At 41.7% G+C, this 20387-nt stretch overlaps 1 protein-coding gene across 1 annotated transcript in view; it reads left to right on the top strand.

Moving 5' to 3' along the window:
* RIPK2 (receptor interacting serine/threonine kinase 2) overlaps positions 1 to 20387 on the top strand; it is an 84448-nt gene that overhangs the window by 24351 nt on the left and 39710 nt on the right. Inside the window, exons 2-3 of the mRNA XM_075316271.1 lie at positions 4930 to 5083; positions 12151 to 12306. Of these exons, the coding sequence (XP_075172386.1) occupies positions 4930 to 5083; positions 12151 to 12306 (310 nt within the window). The remainder of the gene's footprint in view (positions 1 to 4929; positions 5084 to 12150; positions 12307 to 20387) is intronic.

Raw genomic sequence — 20387 nt, 5'->3', positions numbered from 1 at the left:
GTTGCGAATCCTTTGGAGGCAATCACTGCCTTAAGTCTGGAACCCATGGACATCACCAAACGCTGGGTTTCCTCCTTCTTAATGCTTTGCCAGGCCTTTACAGCCGCAGCCTTCAGGTCTTGCTTGTTTGTGGGTATTTCCGTCTTAAGTCTGGATTTGAGCAAGTGAAATGCATGCTCAATTGGGTTAAGATCTGGTGATTGACTTGGCCATTGCAGAATGTTCCACTTTTTTGCACTCATGAACTCCTGGGTAGCTTTGGCTGTATGCTTGGGGTCATTGTCCATCTGTACTATGAAGCGCCGTCCGATCAACTTTGCGGCATTTGGCTGAATCTGGGCTGAAAGTATATCCCGGTACACTTCAGAATTCATCCGGCTACTCTTGTCTGCTGTTATGTCATCAATAAACACAAGTGACCCAGTGCCATTGAAAGCCATGTATGCCCATGCCATCACGTTGCCTCCACCATGTTTTACAGAGGATGTGGTGTGCCTTGGATCATGTGCCGTTCCCTTTCTTCTCCAAAGTTTTTTCTTCCCATCATTCTGGTACAGGTTGATCTTTGTCTCATCTGTCCATAGAATACTTTTCCAGAACTGAGCTGGCTTCATGAGGTGTTTTTCAGCAAATTTAACTCTGGCCTGTCTATTTTTGGAATTGATGAATGGTTTGCATCTAGATGTGAACCCTTTGTATTTACTTTCATGGAGTCTTCTCTTTACTGTTGACTTAGAGACAGATACACCTACTTCACTGAGAGTGTTCTGGACTTCAGTTGATGTTGTGAACGGGTTCTTCTTCACCAAAGAAAGTATGCGGCGATCATCCACCACTGTTGTCATCCGTGGACGCCCAGGCCTTTTTGAGTTCCCAAGCTCACCAGTCAATTCCTTTTTTCTCAGAATGTACCTGACTGTTGATTTTGCTACCCCATGCAGCATGTCTGCTATCTCTCTGATGGATTTTTTCTTTTTTTTCAGCCTCAGGATGTTTTGCTTCATCTCAATTGAGAGTTCCTTAGACCGCATGTTGTCTGGTCACAGCAACAGCTTCCAAATGCAAAACCACACACCTGTAATCAACCCCAGACCTTTTAACTACTTCATTGATTACAGGTTAACGAGGGAGACGCCTTCAGAGTTAATTGCAGCCCTTAGAGTCCCTTGTCCAATTACTTTTGGTCCCTTTAAAAAGAGGAGGCTATGCATTACAGAGCTATGATTCCTAAACCCTTTCTCCGATTTGGATGTGAAAACTCTCATATTGCAGCTGGGAGTGTGCACTTTCAGCCCATATTATATATATAATTGTATTTCTGAACATGTTTTTGTAAACAGCTAAAATAACAAAACTTGTGTCACTGTCCAAATATTTCTGGACCTAACTGTATTTCATACACACCGAGCCTGTACCAAAGGGCACATACAAGTCAAAGTTTAGAGAAGGAAGTTGGGTGGGTGGAAGTGGACTATTGAGATGATAGCCAGATTGTTGGCATCTGACTGGTAAGAGACAAGATTCCAGAAGAGGATCACCCTGAAACCAAGTAGCAGGTGGGACTGTAGGGAGATGCGAGTGAAGAAGAAGATAAAAAGTATAGGTGTGAACATGGCTTCACTAAGACATGGAGAGAGGGATGCTTCAGAGTGGGACAGAGTAAGGCTGTGTGCACACAGATGCGTTTTTGCTTGCAGATTTGTCACAAAACTGCAAGCATATCCTGGTGTCAGCAATGTCCATGAGAATCCTGAAATGTAGTGCACACATTCAGGATTTTCTCATTGCAGATTTGGTGCAGAAAATAACCCAAAGCGTGTCTATTCTTTCTGCGTTTTTCGTTGAGTTTTCCCCATTGAAAGCAATGAAAACAACGCATGCCAAAAACATATGAAAAAATCCTCATCAAATACGCATTGAAAACCGCTGCAAAATCCGTGTTTTTCTCGCTGCGTTTTTTCTTGCCAAGAGATATGAAGATTTCTACAACCAAATCTTCAACGTGGGCACATACTCTTAAGGTGATGTCGTAAGGCAGGGCGCACCACAAACCACAGAGTGGGAAGTGTCTGCTTATGTGTGAAAGTTCAAGTCCGGAAATGTTGTCAAGTGAAACACCTTCCTATTGTAAGATCTTCAAATTATTGAGAATCCTGTTTCTTGACAGTGAAACCTCTACAAAGGTTTACATATACTTAAAGTAGGCTTTACATGCTACAATATATCTTACGATGTGTCGGCGGGGTCACGTCGTAAGTGACGCACATCCGGCATCATAAGTTATATTGTAACGTGTGACAGCTACGTGCGATTGTGATTGAACGTTAAAACGTTCATCGCACGCACGTCGTTCAATTCCGAAAAATTGAACGTGAGGTTGTTCAATGTTCCCAGGTAACAGCTCAGTGTGTGACACCCCGGGAACAATGAACAGATCTTACCTGCGTCCTGCGGCTCCCGCCGGCAATGCGGAAGGAAGGAGGTGGATGGGATGTTTACGTCCCACTCATCTCCGCCCCTCCGCTTCTATTGGCCGGCTGCTGCGTGACGTCGATGTGACGCAGAACGTCCCTCCCACTCCAGGAAGTGGATGTTCGCCGCCCACATCAAGGTCGTATGGAAGGTAAGTATGCGTGACAGCAAATAATCGTTTGTGCAACACGTTCAACAAATTGAATGTGCCGCACGTACGATGGGGGCGGTTACAATCGCATACGATATCGTATGCTTAATTGTAACGTGTAAAGCTGGCTTTACAAACAGGCTCAGCACTCACACCTTCGCAATGCCTCCTTACATCATCATAGTATGAAGCTATTTTCATTGTGTTACATTACTGTGAAAATGTTTTAGGCAGGTATGGAAAAATATAAGATAATTTTTTTTAAAAAAATACAAGTGTTAATAGTTTATTTGCATAAATCAAAATGCAACCTTATTGATCAAAGAAATCTAAATCAAATCAATACCTAATTGATTGACATACTAAAATTTCATAATATCAAAGTTTCCCCTTTCGTGTTGACCTTAATAACGCAGATAGACATCTCTGTGCTCAATAAAGCAAAGAGATATCTTATTTGCTCCAAATTTATTCTGCAGTAGGACATTGACTCCAAGCATACAGCCAATCTTCTGCAACAAGGAACCCTAGAAGTGACAATATGGCCCCCACAGAGCCCTAATCTAGTCTGTCTGGGATTATATGAAGAGACAGAAAGATGTGCACAAACCTCATACACAGAAGATTTGTGATTAGTTCTCAAGATGTTTGGAACAACCTCCCTCCCGAGGTTCTTCAACAATTGAGTGAATATGTATGTAGAAGAGTTGATGCTTTGATGCTGTTTTGAGGGCAGAGGGTGGTCATACCTAATACTTGTCATTGTTCTGATCCGAGGTGCTCTGATTTCCTGCAGAGCTGATGCTCCGGTGGACAGGTCATTCCCAGCCCTGGGACCTATGCTGGTGTTGGGAGGGGTCTGGTTTTAGGCACCTCATTCCGGGTGATTGCTCTACTTCCCCGAGACACCACCAGTCGTAGTTCCTACTCTGCAGTGAGTGCTGTAGCTCTCGTTAGTGCTTCATTCTGATCTTGTCTTGCTACCCAGGACCTTTGTGACCCTTCTCTGCCCTTGCTCCTGACTCTGACGTTTTCCCTTTGCTTCTGACCCCTGGCTCGTACCCTGACCTTGGCTCTGCTTTCTCCCTGTGTACCTTACGTTACTTCCTGGCTTGACCTGTGGCTCGTACAAAGATCTCGGCTCCACTTTCTTCCCTGTGTACAATACATGACTTCCTATTTGACTACCCCTTGAAAATGATAATGACTGTAGGAACATTTTGGGCAGGTGTGGAAAAAATGTTCCTACAGTCATTATCATTTTCAATTGGTCACAATGGAGGAGACATATCGGCAGAAGCAGCAAACACAGATGTGTTGATGAGTTTATTCTTCTTAAAAACGTCTCTAATCCTTTTCACCCCTGATTTCCTTCCCCAACAGAGCTGTGCCTTACAAAGTATGGGCATTTTCTGGGTCTAAAAATACATGAAAGCTTACAAGTGCTGCTGCATTGTGCCCTGGGGGCCGATCAGCAGAATCCAGTGGTGTTGAGCCCACAGTCAAAGAGTCAATAGATGGGAAGAAATGTAGATATTGGGGTCTGATCTGATGTCTGAAGAAAGACTGAGGTCTCGTATAGGGTCTAAAGTTATTTTCAGGTTTGGCCTGGAGTCTATAAATTACTTTGGAGACTAGACTGCATGTTTAGTTAGGGGTCAGGTCTGGGGTCTTAATTAATTTTGGCCTCTAATATTTCACAAAAATCGTGGGAAAAAAGTGCCCGTTATCATGGTGTTTGCATGGGTTTCCTCTGGGTACTCCAGTTTCCTCCCGCAATCCAAAAACCTTAGGGAATGTAGATTGTGAGCCCCAATGGGGACAGTGATGTTGTCTGTAAAGTTCTGTGGAGTTAATCGTGCTTTATAAGCGAGTAAAATAATGGTGCAAATGCTAATACAGCCATTCTATGGTATGTAATATATGCATTGGATTAGGGAGATATTTTCCCCTTAAATATCTCCATTGCATGGAAAGAACAATTTTTTTTACCAAGGTGTTTACATACTTTATACCTACTTGCAGCTATAAATTAGGGTACTGCTACTTATACAATAATACATTTGCCAACATTTACGATTTTGTGATAATTCTGGGAGCCAAAGTACCAAAGGGATGTTTGTTTGTTTTTATCAAAACTACATTAAAACTGTCAGTTTTTAGGGGACAATGCTTAAATGTGATACTTTTTTAATCTAAATGTTAGTAAGATGCATGAGGCCAGAACTTACCGTATAGATAAGGACACGCACACGTTTCGCTGACATGTATTCTCAAAGGGTTTCTGTTCTGTTTGTGTCCTGCAGTGAAAGAAATAAAATCTTAAAAGAAGCAGAAATTTTACATAAAGCCAGATTCAGCTTTATACTTCCAATTTTGGGAATTTGTTATGATGAAGATAACATTGGGATTGTGACAGAGTACATGCCTAGTGGATCATTAAATCAGCTGTTACATGAGGTAGGTGTCCATGCAGAAGATCCTGCTGCGACCTAATTATTATTTCTATTTAAGTTACTAGATTATTTTAGATTTGACCAATTTACAAACCTATTTGTAAAGGTGCATAAGATTAGGAAAACATGGCTGTTTTCTTCCAGACACAGGACCACTGCTGTCAATGGGTTTTACTCTGGCGTTGCACCCCAGCTCAGTCAAGTAAGTGGGGCTGAGCTACAATTTCAGTCAAAGGCAATGGGTGAATGGCCCTATTTAAGGAAAAAGGCAGCCATGTTTTAATAATTTCATACAACATACCGATGCTGTAGGATATAATAATATTTGCTATGTTGGATGTGTGTGTATGGTGCAGGCTCAGGAATTGAACCTGCCCTATTTTCGACAGATGCCAGCTGTGTTATACATCTGGTGTCCACCTCTGATAGCAGAAAACACAGAAAGCTCCAGTTTCTGATATCACAGGTCTGTAAGGGTAAAATTGATTGAAAACTAAACAGTGATATTTATATACTTTCAGTCTCTGAGCTTAGTAAATATATATACAGTACAGACCAAACGTTTGGACACACCTTCTCATTAAAAGAGTTTTCTTTATTTTCATGACTCTGAAAATTGTAGATTCACATTGAAGGCATTAAAACTATGAATTAACACATGTGGAATGAAATACTTAACAAAAAAGTGTGAAACAACTGAAAATATGTCTTATATTCTAGGTTCTTCAAAGTAGCCACCTTTTGCTTTGATTACCGCTTTGCACGCTCTTGGCATTCTCTTGATGGGCTTCAAGAGGTAGTCATCGGAAATGGTCTTCCAACTGTCTTGAAGGAGTTCCCAGAGATGCTTAGCGCTTGTTGGCCCTTTTGCCTTCACTCTGCGGTCCAGCTCACCCCAAACCATTTCGATTGGGTTCAGGTCTGGTGACTGTGAATTAACTATGAATTAACACATGTGGAATGAAATACTTAACAAAAATTGTGAAACAACTGAAAATAAAGAAAGCGCTTTGAATGAGAAGGTGTCCATAGCCTTTTTCTTGCACCATGCTTGATGATACACCTGATTCAGAAAATGAAGAGTAGGATTCTAATGAAGAATTTCATGCCTGTCCCAATGAGCCACATCTTTTTTTTAACAGCTGTACTTACAGTAAATGATTTAGTCAGGGACTTGGAACTTGCTAAAACATTCTGCAGAACTTTTATTCTCTAGTCTAAAGAAATAGAATCTGCTCACTCCTGGTACCTGTTTTTCATGGTACTGAAGCAGAGAAATAGCATTCCTTTTCAATTTTCTCAGGACGATACTCTACTGTATAGCGGTGATGATCTTGGGGTGATGGAAAAATTTAAGAGGAGGAGAATGTGAGCAATTGGAGACTCTATTGATTCATCAAAAAAAGTCTGAAAGCTGCTACTGCACAATGGCAGCAAGTATGTTTCCGTTCCTGTAGGACAGTCTGTGCACTTTAAGGAAAACTACGAGAATTTAGAATTTAATATCAAGAGCCTTAACTACAAGGATCAAGGATGGTCAACATGTGGGGATCTGAAAGTTCTATTTTTTCTCCTTGGGCAGCAAGGAGGATACATGAAGTATTCATGCTTTTTGTTAATGTACCAGCCATGATAGAACTCATCACTGGAGCCAAAAATGTTGGCCAATGAGAAAATATTCGCAGCCTGGACTCAAGAGCATAGTTACGGAAAGTTTACTTGATTCAACTAAAGTTCTTCTGCTACCACTCCACATTAAGCTGGGACTGATGAAGCAGTTTGCCAAAGCTCTACTAAAAGAATAAGAGACTTTTAAGTACCTGTGCACCGAGTCTCAAGGACTGTCAGAAGCAATGTACAGCAAATGGCAATAAAGTTAAAATTTAGCTTTTAATTAAGTCTATTAAAAACGACTCATGGTCTAGTATTCACCCGTGCAAGAAAATCACACAATTTAGACGGACACAGACAAATTGGGTATTCAATTCCAGGAGATATTCAAAACCTCACTGGAGAAAGATAGGTCAGATATCAATTACTCCTATGGTACCTCATTATCAAATACTCTTATCCAAAGGGTAGTGCAATTACACACAATATCTGTTTTTTTACCTCAAATTGCTGTTTTACATGTGGCAGAAATAGGGTATCATATTTCACCCATCCTCTCTGGCAGAAAAAAATATATAGATATTACCTTAGATGGGACATGATGCTCAATGTAAATTCAGCCCAAAGGTAATAGCTAGAATATGCTCAATGCCCTCCTTTATTTTCTTCCCAACGCGTTTCCTCTTATCGATTCATCAGGGGCTTGGTTCCAAGCATTTTATGTGGACTCCACAAGAAGCGTGGTCCCCAGACCCGGTGTGTTATGAAGCTCACACCTAGGGCAATATAGGTCCCATGCTCCTCTAATAAGCCTCCAAATAATACTTTCCCCTGATGAATCGATAAGAGGAAACGCGTTGGGAAGAAAAAAAAGGAGGGCATTGAGCATATTCTAGCTATTACCTTTGGGCTGAATTTACATTGAGCATCATGCCCCATCTAAGGTAATATCTATATATTTTTTTCTGCCAGAGAGGATGGGTGAAATATGATACCCTATTTCTGCCAGATGTAAAACAGCAATCTGAGGTAAAAAAACAGATATTGTGTGTAATTGCACTACCCTTTGGATAAGAGTATTTGATAATGAGGTACCATAGGAGTAATTGATATCTGACCTATCTTTCTCCAGTGAGGTTTTGAATATCTCCTGGAATTGAATACCCAATTTGTCTGTGTCCGTCTAAATTGTGTGATTTTCTTGCACGGGTGAATACTAGACCATGAGTCGTTTTTAATAGACTTAATTAAAAGCTAAATTTTAACTTTATTGCCATTTGCTGTACATTGTTCTATTCCTTGGTAATAATTCTCACTAAGGACTGTCAGAAGCAATACCGAGGGAAGGCATTTTTATGGGTCCAGATATTCAGAAAATCATGAAGTACAAAGTGTTCGAAACAAAAATGAAAGCTGTTTAGAAAAAGATTCTTTTAAAAAAAGCTGTGAAGACATTTATAGGTAACAACAAAAATCCAAAATTCAAAGTCTAAAGTCCATTGTGGAGAACATGCTGAAATGTTTCAAAGCTTTTTGTCTGATGATTTTGAAGTTACATTTTATACATTCCCATTTGAACTACTTTCCTGAAAACCTTGGTGCTGTTTGCGAAGAGCAAGGAGAAAAATATAATCAGGATATCCAGGAAATTAAATGATGATACCAACGTAAATGGAATGTGAACATGATGGAGAAATACTGCTGGATGCTTCTCAAAGAAAATCAGATGTGCAGACCTTCTATAAGAGAAAATGTAGCGCCCAGAGAAGGGGGTACTTGGTCCCGGGCGGTAACAAATGGGAATGTCACTCTGGTGGCCATTGCCTAGTACCATGCTCTGGGCCCCTTTTGTTAATGAGGGGTATTTACAGGGGAGATAAGAGTTTTTGTCATGTGACGCCACCTGTGGGTTGCGGTTAATGATGGTGAACCACCACTGCTGAATGTGGGTACTCCCAGGGCTGGTGGTAGAGGCAGCTGTGATGGTAGGCCCTGCGCAGGTAGGGCTGCACATGGGAGATGTAATGGGGACAATAACGGAGACCAGTCTGTAGATTGTATTAAACAGTCCTTACTCACTGTGGACCCTTGGGCGCTGGTTCCGGTCCCAGTATTGCCAGTGCCAGTTGGTGACCTGGGTGCTCTATCCCTGGCACTTTCTGTTTAGTTGAGACTCCGCAGTCTGGAACTGAAACTGGTGATTCCCCCAGATCTGTAAGGTCAGTGAGGCCCCTGGAGAACCCTCACTGTGCAGGTAATTGCCAGGCTGTATGAAACTGATGCCTGACCTAGGGCCCTGTGCCCCACGTGTGCCCATATTCCAGTGGTGCTCCCTCGTACCGTCCCTGGGGTCTTGACTCCAGCCCAGAGGTACTCGTTTGCTCTCTGCTAGCAACCTGACTCCCGTGCCCCCTGGTCACCGTTACACAGACCCAGCTTGAGGCATGTCTGCTCCCTTTACCACTTTTCTGCAGACTGCTTAATGTTCTTTCTGTCCCCTCCCACATGGCTGGCTAATCCCAGGGACTCGTTCCCATGGCGACCATCCCCTTAAGTGGTTAACCCTCTATTCCCTGGTGTGAGTGGCTACTGGGAATTTAGGTGTGTGTTACTGTTGCTGGCACTGGTGTTACAGGACCGAGGGGGTAGGTCCTGCATCCCTGGGAGGATGCAGTTCTCTGTAGTGCCCTGAATGGCTCAGGAGTGCTACAAAAAGGCTCTGCCGCAAGGCTCTGTCCTGGGCCTAGTACAGTTTAGTATTTTTATTAATGATCTGGACAATGGAATTATTGGGGAATTAATAGAATTCACAGATGATACTGTGCCACCCCCGCAGCGGTCGAACTGCTCTGATCCGGGGGTGATTGCTTGTGTCTCGAGGGTCTCTGGACCTGGGGTGTAGGGGCCACACTCAAATGAAGAAGGGGCTATTTACAGGTGAAATATAGTTCGTGACACCACCCGTGGTATGCGGCCATTGGGAGTATCGCCACTGCCGTTGGGAGTACCCGGGGTGATTGAGTGGGGGAAGCAAGATGACGTTACCCTCCACCGGTAGCGGTAGGCCCCGGGACTCTGGATGGTGATGCGGGGATGCAGTGCAGGGGTCAATCGGGTACTCACTCAGCATTGAAGCAGACGCTGACACCAAGGTAAACCAAATCTCTGACTGCTGTTGTCTCTCGAGGGGAGCTCGTCCAGGTCCCGTCCCCTGCAGCACTGCCGGTGGTCTGTAACCTGCCTCCTGGCACCAATTTAGATTGTCCGTATTGGCCCGCTAGCTTGGAGCTTTCTGGGCCCCACTCCGCACTGTGGCTAAGTGAAGGAGCCTGCACTCAGGAGCTCAGGCTTGGGATTTCAGTGGACCGCTTGCTAGGAAAGCTCTATCCCCCTCGTTGCGCTAGTGACCCCGATCTCTTAGCTGGTGGGAACAGTACTTAAAGACCCTGTCCTCCGCAGGTTAATTGCCGGGTCGCCTCAAGCTTCTCCCTGACATAGGGTCCGTGTACCCCGTCGTGCCTTCGATCCCGGACCGGTGATAGGACCAGGCTGCTGACCGTCCTCCTTGATGGGTTCCAGGCACCTAGCCTCAATCCCCTGCAAATAATACAAGCAGTTAGTGTACCTGGAATGAAGACTAGATGGGTCAGGCTACATTATGCCACCGCACATGATAATCCCGGTGGGATGTTACCTCGCAAAGGCCTTTTATTGATCACAAGCATAATGTACATTAGCCATATCCCTATAGTCTTCATTCTATGTAAACTAACAGCTCAACATTACTTTGACTTGGCCATGGAGCCAGTGGTACGATCACCCCCACCATAATCCCAGGATTTAGAAAAGTGCCGAATGTCATTGGCTGACAATTGCAAAGGAAGTTGCAAGCTGCGGATCTTGATGATTTACAAACATTGCTCAGGCAACATTTATTAACCTCTTTGGTAGCAGCCAAAATGTGTAAGTTTGTATATTTCTGAGTGTGGCACTGATACGCAATACTGGATAAAATAAAATGCTTTGAAAATTTTATTTCCATTTTCAAAATCATTCACCTGTCTATTAATAGGTGCTCTCCCTAAGGAGCAATCTCGCCCTAACCACGGCCTAGTGGAGTGTAGCTATACCAAGAGTGTGTGTGTGTGTGTGTGTGATTGAGTGTGTGTGTGTGTGTGTGTGTGTGTGTGTACACATGTGTGTACTGTGGTCTATGTGCTCCTCCTTATCAAGGAATGGGGTATCACACCTCTGGCTGAGGTGCAGTACCTCTGTGGTGACTGGACCCTCAGGGTGCCACAGATGTGTGTGGATGAAGGATGTTTTGCATATACAGTGCTGGCCAAAAGTATTGGCACCCCTGCAATTCTATCAGATAATACTCAGTTTCTTCTTGAAAATGATTGCAATCACAAACTCTTTGGTATTATTATCTTCATTTAATTTGCTTGCAATGAAAAAACACAAAAGAGAATGAAACAAAAATCAAATCATTGATCATTTCACACAAAACTCCAAAAATGGGCCAGACAAAAGTATTGGCACCCTTAGCCTAATACTTGGTTGTACAACCTTTAGCCAAAATATCTGCAAACAACCGCTTCCGGTAACCATCAATGAGTTTCTTACAATGCTTTGCTGGAATTTTAGACCATTCTTCTTTGGCAAACTGCTCCAGGTCCCTGAGATTTGAAGGGTGCCTTCTCCAAACTGCCATTTTGAGATCTCTCCACGGGTTTTCTATGGGATTCAGGTCTGGACTCATTGCTGGCCACTTTAGTAGTCTCCAGTGCTTTCTCTCAAACCATTTTCTAGTGCTTTTTGAAGTGTATTTTGGGTCATTGTCCTGCTGGAAGACCCATAACCTCTGAGGGAGACCCAGCTTTCTCACACTGGGCCCTACATTATGCTGCAAAATTTGTTGGTAGTCTTCAGACTTCATAATGCCATATACACGGTCAAGCAGTCCAGTGCCAGAGGCAGCAAAGCAACCCCAAAACATCAGGGAACCTCTGGCATGTTTGACTGTAGGGACCGTGTTCTTTTCTTTGAATGCCTCTTTTTTTTCCTGTAAACTCTATGTTGATGGCTTTTCCCAAAAAGCTCTACTTTTGTCTCATCTGACCAGAGAACATTCTTCCAAAATGCTTTAGCCTTTCTCAGGTAAGTTTTGGCAAACTCCAGCCTGGCTTTTTTATGTCTCGGGGTAAGAAGTGGGGTCTTCCTGGATATCCTACCATACAGTCCCTTTTCATTCAGACGCCGATGGATAGTACGGGTTGACACTGTTGTACCCTCGGACTGCAGGGCAGCTTGAACTTGTTTGGATGTTAGTCGAGGTTCTTTATCCACCATCCGCACAATCTTGCATTGAAAGGTATAGAAGATATGAGTTTACTATAGTTTAAAGATAAATATGGTTTTATTAATTCTTCTTATAATTTTTTTTTTTTCATTAAGAACAACCCCTCTACGGAAATCGTGTGGCCCTTAAGATTCCGCATCCTGTATGAGATTGCATTGGGGGTTAATTTTCTGCATAATATGTCCCCGCCGCTGCTGCACCATGATTTAAAGACACCAAATATTTTATTGGATAGTGAATTCCATGTGAAGGTAAGTTCAATTGCTTTTTTAATATTTTTCTAATGATTTAATAAACTCCAGAAAAGGCCAATAAACACAAATAAAATCCAAATATGCTCATTTAAATATGTGCAGTGTTATCTTATCTGTCGTTATCAGTGACTATACAAAATATGCTTTGAGATATGCGTAATGTTTATAACCATGTGAATTGGATCCTGCGTTTTTAACAATTTTCCTCCTGCAAGCTCTGTTTGTAATATTCAGCTCAATGTGTCCTATACACAGTTAACAGAGACATCAGGGATTTCTGCTCTCCAGTCTTATGTAGCACATGTTCAGAAGCAGCAGCATGGAGGACATTCTAAAGCAGTACTGAGTAGTGTAGTTGTGAATCCAGCACTGGTGTGAGATAAAGCACCTACTAGAAAGCAGCTTCACTCTCTTCATGTATCTGAGCCTCTAGTTATTTGTTTTACTGCTCCTTTTTCTCCCTTTCTGCTCCATAGACTTTATAGATAACTATAATCTGTATTCCAGAGATTTTTATTAAATTTTAAAGAAATAATAAAATAATAATACAATAATACAGGAAATAATACAGGAAACAGAAGGAATCATTAGCAAATGAATTAAGGCAAACAAAATGATAACTGAAATTTGATCCCTCAGTGAGCTGGTCGTCCATATTGTCTTGACCAAGATGTATTTTAGTACTTTTTCAAAATGAATGATGAGTTCAGGAGATAGGAGATGGCGAAAATGTGTCTGATTAGTGGAGAGGAAACATATTGCTCCAATAAGATACAGCTCTGGCAAAAATTAAGAGACTACTGCAAAATTTTCAGTTTTTCTGATTTTTCTCTTTATAGGTATACTAGCTGTAGTACCCGGGTGTTGCCTGGGATAGTAACTGTCTTTCTATCTCTCTCCCAGTCTCTGTTTGTGTGTCACTGTCTGTCTACCTGTCTGTCTCTTTCCTTGTCTGTCTTTGTCTATGTCTCTGTCTGTTTCTATCTCTCTGTCTGTATGTGTATCAGTCTATCTGTCTCTATCTCTGTGTCTCTGTGTCTGTCTGTCTCACTCTATCTCTGTGTCTGTCTCTATGTGTGTGTCTGTCTGTCTCTCTCTTTCCCCGTCTGTCTCTTTCCCCATCTGTCTCTTTCCCCGTTTGTCTCTTTCCCCGTTTGTCTCTTTCTCCGTCTGTCTCTTTCCCCATCTGTCTCTTTCCCCATCTGTCTCTTTCCCCGTCTGTCTCTTTCCCCGTCTGTCTCTTTCCCCGTCTGTCTCTTGCCCCGTCTGTCTCTTGCCCCGTCTGTCTCTTGCCCCGTCTGTCTCTTGTCCCATCTGTCTCTTGCCCCGTCTGTCTCTTGCCCGGTCTGTCTCTTTCCAGGTCTGTTTCTTTCCAGGTCTGTCGCTTTCCCCATCTGTCTCTTTTCCCATCTGTCTCTTTTCCCATCTGTCTCTTTCCCCGTCTGTCTCTTTCTAGGTCTTTCTCTTTCAAGGTCTGTCTCTTTCCCCATCTGACTTTATCTGTCTCTCTGTCTGTCTCTATGCCTGTCTGCCTATCTCTCTGTTTCTTTCCCCATCTGTCTCTTTCCAGGTCTGTCTCTTTCTCAGGTCTGTCTCTTTCCCCGTCTGTCTCCTCGATTCTTTTCCTGTCTCTTTCACTGTCTGTCTTTGTCCATCTCCTTGTCTGTGTCTTTCCCTGTCTGTCTCTTTTCCTGTATGCCTGTCTATGTATGTCTCTTTCCTTGTCTGTCTCTATTTCTCTGTCTTTTTCCCCATCTGTCTTTGTCTCTCTGTCTGTCTCTTTCCCTGTCTGCCTGTCTCTGTCCCTGTCTGCTTGTCTCTGTCCCTGTCTGTCTGTCTCTTTCCCCGCCTGTCTTTTTCCAGGTCTGTCTCTTTCCAGGTCTGTCTCTTTCCAGGTCTGTCTCTTTCCCCGTCTGTCTCTGTCTGTCTCTCTGTCTGTCTCTATCTCTCTGTCTCTTTCCCCGTCTGTCTCTGTCTGTCTCTCTGTCTGTCTCTATCTCTCTGTCTCTTTACCTACCTGTCTGTCTCTCTCTATCTCTCTGTCCATCTCCCCACTGACATCATATTACCTCACACATAATCTTCTTATACTAACAATGTCTTTTGTTTCTATAGCAACTAATCACAGCTCCTATTACTGACCTATAGTTCCAGGCTTCATTCACTTTAATGGAGGCAGATTTTTGGAGAGTAACTGTAAAGCGCAGGGTTACATTTTCCTGTCAAAACATAGTCTACAATGTTCCCTGGGTCACATGAGGCATCTGTGCAAAATTTTGTGATTGTAAATGCGACGGTGCAGATTCCTTTAGCGGACATACATACATACATACACACATACATACATACATACACACATACACTCAGCTTTATATATTTGATTTTTTTTTACAAAAAAAATGCACTGACTATACATATATAATTCACAAAAATGTTTATTGAAGATTAAAAAATATTGTAAAATACCAAACAAAGACAGTATTAAAACGGAGAAGGTATACAGGTGAAAAGATTCCCTAGGTTAATCCCATTAAAGTTGATTACATTTTTAACGTGATGCACAGAAAAGAGAAAAACAAGTTAATCCTTGTAAGTAACTGATATAACATCAAGTTCAATCATGTGACAAGTCCGGTCTAATTCATTACAAACAGAAATACTAAATAAAAATATAAATAGTAAATAAATAAATAAATAAATAAATGAATAATGCTGCAGTTTAGTACTATAATACCGGATAGAACCCCACACAGGCTGTGTATATTTGTTAAAGGATTATTCATTTATAAATAGGAAATTCTATGCAATCTGCTATCCTGTATGTAATGGATCATATCTGTTGAAATTTAATATAAATTCATATAACAATAAACTGAAAAGAGCCGATATTTATATTAGTATAAGATAGCTATATAGAAATACTAATAGAGATCATAGAAGATTAAAGATTATATTGTATGTAAAATAACCCAGTATAAATAGATGGATAATAATTACTAGACATCACATAAAATTACCATAAGAGTAGTGGTACATACCAGGGACCCCAGGGATGCTCCCAATGCACATTTCACTGTCTTTCTCAAGAGAAACTTTGTGAAGGATGTATGACTCAAGCTGCATACAAGGTTATCCTGGAAAAACAGTTGCTTCCTTCTGCTCAGGTAATGTTCCCCAACTCTGAGGACTGTTTTTTCCAGCAGGACAATGTGCCATGCCACACAGCTAGGTCAATCCATGTATGGATGAAGAACCACAACATCAAAACCCTGTTATGGCCAGCCCAATATCCAGACCTGAACTCCAGTGAAAACCTAATGTAATAAAGAGGAAGATGGATAGTCACAAGCCATCAAACAAAAAAGGAGGAAAAAATCAGGAGTGGCAAAAGGTCACCCGAAACAAGTGTGAAAGACTGGTGGAAGCATGCCAAGATGCATGAAAGCTGTGATTAAAAATCATGGTTATTCCACAAAATATTAATTTCTGAACTCTTCCTGAGGTAGAACATTAGTATTGTTGTTTCTAAATGATTATGAACTTGTTTTCTTTGCATTATTTGAGGTGTGAAAGCAATGCATTGTTTTTGTTATTTTGACCATTTCTCATTTTCAGAAAATAAAATACAAAATGTATTGCTTGGAAATTTGAAGTTGTCAGTAGTTTATAGAAAAAAAAAACAATTTACATTTTACTCAAAAATATACCTATAAAGAGAAAAATCAGAAAAACTCACAATTTGGCAGTGGTCTCTTAATTTTTGCCAGAGCTGTATATAACAATGTTTTTTAATTGTCACTTGTATTATTCAGGTTTACAAAGTTTGTTGAAATGACTGAGCCAGCCATGTCCACAGTTTAAAGACGACTAATCATCAGGATTTTCATGTATAAACTAAAGCCAGTGCTATATTGGCACTATCATGCAGATTCTATACATACCTTTAGTTGTGAGATCGGATATATAGTTTCTGAACTACAAGCAAATAAAGTTTGTGAAATATACTGTTATTTGATTGATAGGTGCTGCAGATATAATAGGTGGGTCAGGTTTTGCTAGTTATTCCCGCCCCTATCTGCCTGCCTGTCCTTCCTCCCCCCTGTTCTTCCACCCCATGTAATAACAGAGACAGGGGAAGGAAGGACAGGCAGCAAATAGGAGCAGGAATAACTAGCAAAACCCGACTCATCTATTAGATATTCATCAGCACCTATCAATCAAATAACAGTATATTTCACAAACTTTGCTTGCCTGTATTTCAGAAACTATACATCCGATCTCACAACTAAAGGTATGTATAGAATCAGCATAATAGTACCAGTATAGCACTGGCTTTAGTTTATATAGAAAAATCCTGATGGTTGGTCCTCTTAAGGTAGTTTCACAGTGTTTTTTTCAAGTTCCCTTTACCCACAAATGAGTAGGCAATGATGATATTTTTGTTTAGAGTCTATAGCAAAACCAAACTACTGCCTTTATCTCTGATATTAGTCATAGTCACACACAGAGAATGACGAGAGACGAGGCCCAGAATAGCAAGGCTAATAGCACCCCAGCCAATCTGTGATTACTCACGCAGCTGCCGGTGCTAAGCGAAAGCCAGGTTCCCATCCTGGATTTGGCTTGCACTTGCATTTCCATGTGTCTAAATTCTTTTCGGGAATTATTTAAAAGGATTCCCGTTTTGTTTCCCATTGCCGTAAAAATTGCAAACAGTATTTTAAAGGAACTTTTTAAACAAACATACTGTTTAATACTGAGTCCTGGATGAAAGGGAACAGTGTATGTGTTATCAGGTTCAGGATGCAGCAGCGCAGACGATGAGTAGTTGAATCAACAAACGTTTATTCGCTAGATACAAACAAGGCATCTTTGGCATCAGGATCAGTGATAAGTTAAAAGGATGGCAATGAAACAGAATATATTCCCAGAAAAAAACAGCAATCCTGATGAATAGGATATAATCCCAATATTATTTACTCACTATTGTTCTATTCTTATCACTAAATAACAGTTATCATCACAGCTGTCAGTCACTACTGAACACATCACCTTTGTCACTCCATAAGTTATACAAAAATGTCACACAGATCCTAACGGGAGACAACAATACTACTTGCTAGACGGAAAGTCCCAGTTAGTGAATTACTCTGCATCCTGAGCACACTGACTGCCTTCATTCTCTGAAGCAAGGCCTAAACCCCCACTTGGTACCATATGTTCACATAGGAAACGGTGGCTCAATCAAATGGTCCTCCGCTACTGCCAGTTCGTCTCTACTCCCTTTCGATTCTGGCTCTATCGGGACTGTTCTTCTTCAGAATTTGGTCTCGGGTTTTCTCCAGGATCCGGTCTCAGATTTTCTCTTATGTCTGGTCACAGTTTTTTTCTCGGATGTGGTCTCTAATCTTCTCTTGGATTTGGTCTTGGGTCTTCTATCAGATCTGGTCACAGGTCATCTCTTGGATGGTCTCACATCTTCTCTCAGATCTGGTCACAGGTCTTGAGTCTCGGGTCTGTAGTTGTAAGCCCACTCCACTACTCACACAACCATCCTGCTACTGGTCCAGGCACCAACTCCTACCCTCGTAGATGCTTCCAAGCCAATTATAATTAGTAACTGCACCACCGCTGTCACCTGACTGAGGGTCTCTTCCAATCTCTGCCTTGAGGAAACAAGCACTTCAATGTTAAGTTCTTGCTTGTCCTTTATCATTTCTGACCAGGAGATGGCAATATTTGCCTGCAGACTCTGTGAGATATTAAAGAGGTTCTCCAGTACTTTTACATTGACCCCTTAGGATAGGTCATCAATGTCTGATCAACAGGGTTCCGACAACCAGCCGTTGGCGGCAGCAGGTGGCCAGAAATGTTCAGTCCCCCGCCTTTTTTGTTAAACAACAATGGTAGAGGAGAGGCTGGGGATTGGTATTCTCAGGCTGGAAAGGTCCATAGTTATTGAACCCTCTTCAGTCTAAAAATAACAGCCAACAGCCACCCCACAATTGGCGCATTCCATTGGATTGTGGCGCTTTACTGATTGGCCTGATTGGCCTGGTGAGGTGGTAATCAGGGTAATATATGGATGTGATGTCAGCTGTGATTTGTCAAAAATCATAGGTGCCATCAAGCCCTGAGTTGGTAATGGAAAAGTGTCTATGAGACCCCCCCATTACCAACAATGTAAGTAAAAAGAAAAAAAAACACAAACACAAAAAACATTTATTTTAAATAATAAAAAAACACATTTTCTTTAACCAATTTATTAACCCACAAACATTCCTGCAGGTCCAATGTAATCTACACAACATTGCATCCAATGGAATGTGCCAATTGTGGGCTGCTTTTTTTAGGCTGGGGAGGGCTCATTAACCATGGATCTTCACAGCCTGAGAATACCATACCCAGCTGTCTGCTTTATCTGCACTGGTTTTCAAAAATGGGCAGGAGACCACATGTTTTTTTATTATTTATTTAAATAATAATAATAATAATAATAATAATAAATAATAATTAAAAAAAACAATTGTAGAGCAGCCCACAACTGTCTATTTTACCTATGCTGGTTATCACATATAGGCAGAGGACTGCATGTCAAGGTGGCATATTACTCTGACAACATTGTTCCCAAAAGTGACCTGCGTTTCAGAAATGCATCCAGGCATCTTCTCCATGTTGTTGCCATTCAATATCGGCACTTTTCCAACCATTTCAGCATTTTTACAGCCCCTCCAGACATCCTGAGAGGGTCCACTGGAAAATTATTCCAGTTTCCCATTGACTTGCATTAGATATGTTATTCATGACAAATAGATAAACAATGCGAAATATTCAAGACGAATAAACGGAACCCCGTATTTCACTATTCAATCATCACTAATCAGAAGGTGATCGCAGGCACTCTTTAGTGCCCACTCGTTGTTTATCCTGAGTAGGAGCATATTTAATTCCCCTTGATGCAGAAGGGGTTAAGGTTCCTTTCTATCCTGCTGTAATTGACATGTAGTTGTTAATCTTAGCTGCAGCCACTCCCTTCCACTGTTTTAAACCTACTTCTTAATCTCTCCTATGCCTGCTATAGTTCATTCTATACTGACCTATGAAGGAGCTGTCCTTGGAGAAAGCTGTGGTGATCTTTCCAGTGGATGCGGTGTAGTCCCACTCTGGAGAAGAATTGGAGTTATTGTTTAATTTGTTTCCCTTGTTTGTCCCCCTTCTTTATATTAGTAGTTAGAACAATGTCTTGCTGGCCTGCTCACTAGGCAGGACTTGTACAGGGTAAGCCAGGGCCTAGGCATGTGATCACTCATGGGAGGAAGGACCATTCTATGGATTAAAGGGATGGGCTACAGGTGAGTTAGGTGGTGACTCCTCTGCCCCTCTCCCTATCATCAGGACCTTATTTAACATCTTCGCTGGTTTACCCCGCCTCTTGTGCCGCACGTCGAGCATTCCCTCACTACGGCGTGACAATAATAGATTACTTTCAGCTGTACATCAAAATAAGATAAAATTTCACATTTTGCATTCTTTTCAAGGTTACTGTTAACAAAACACTCAACTGTAGCAAAATTAAAATGCCACAGTTGTGAGAAAATAGCCACCATGACACATGTATTGAGTCAAACATGTTCACACTCTGGGTATATTAAAATGTATGTGGGCCATACTGTCTTATCAGTGTTTTCTGTAGAAGGTTGCTGTCTCTCCAGTCACTGTTGTACAGATTTTAATCTGTAAAGGCCGCTTTACACATAATGATATCGCTAGCGATCTCGTTGGCGATGTGACACGTCCAGATTGTTGCTACGATTTGCCGAGATCACTCATAGGTCATTTTGTAGCGGTCACACGTACCCATCTCAGAAACAACGCTACATTGTGCAGCGACATATTGTTTGACCAAGGTGGTCGTGTGGACACCGTCACACAGCATAGTAGAGGCGTATGTCGCTGATGACGGACGCACTAACAATGTTGTTCATGGTTGGCAGGGTGTCAAACGTAGCTATATGTCTGCTGCATTTGAAACGATGAACAATATTTTGAAAACGGAGCGACGTGTCAACGATCAACGA

Source organism: Anomaloglossus baeobatrachus, chromosome 6 (genome assembly GCF_048569485.1).
Source record: "Anomaloglossus baeobatrachus isolate aAnoBae1 chromosome 6, aAnoBae1.hap1, whole genome shotgun sequence".
In the NCBI taxonomy this organism is placed as follows: domain Eukaryota; kingdom Metazoa; phylum Chordata; class Amphibia; order Anura; family Aromobatidae; genus Anomaloglossus; species Anomaloglossus baeobatrachus.
Note: the sequence above shows the minus strand (reverse complement) of the source record. Positions and strands in the feature narration are given on the sequence as shown.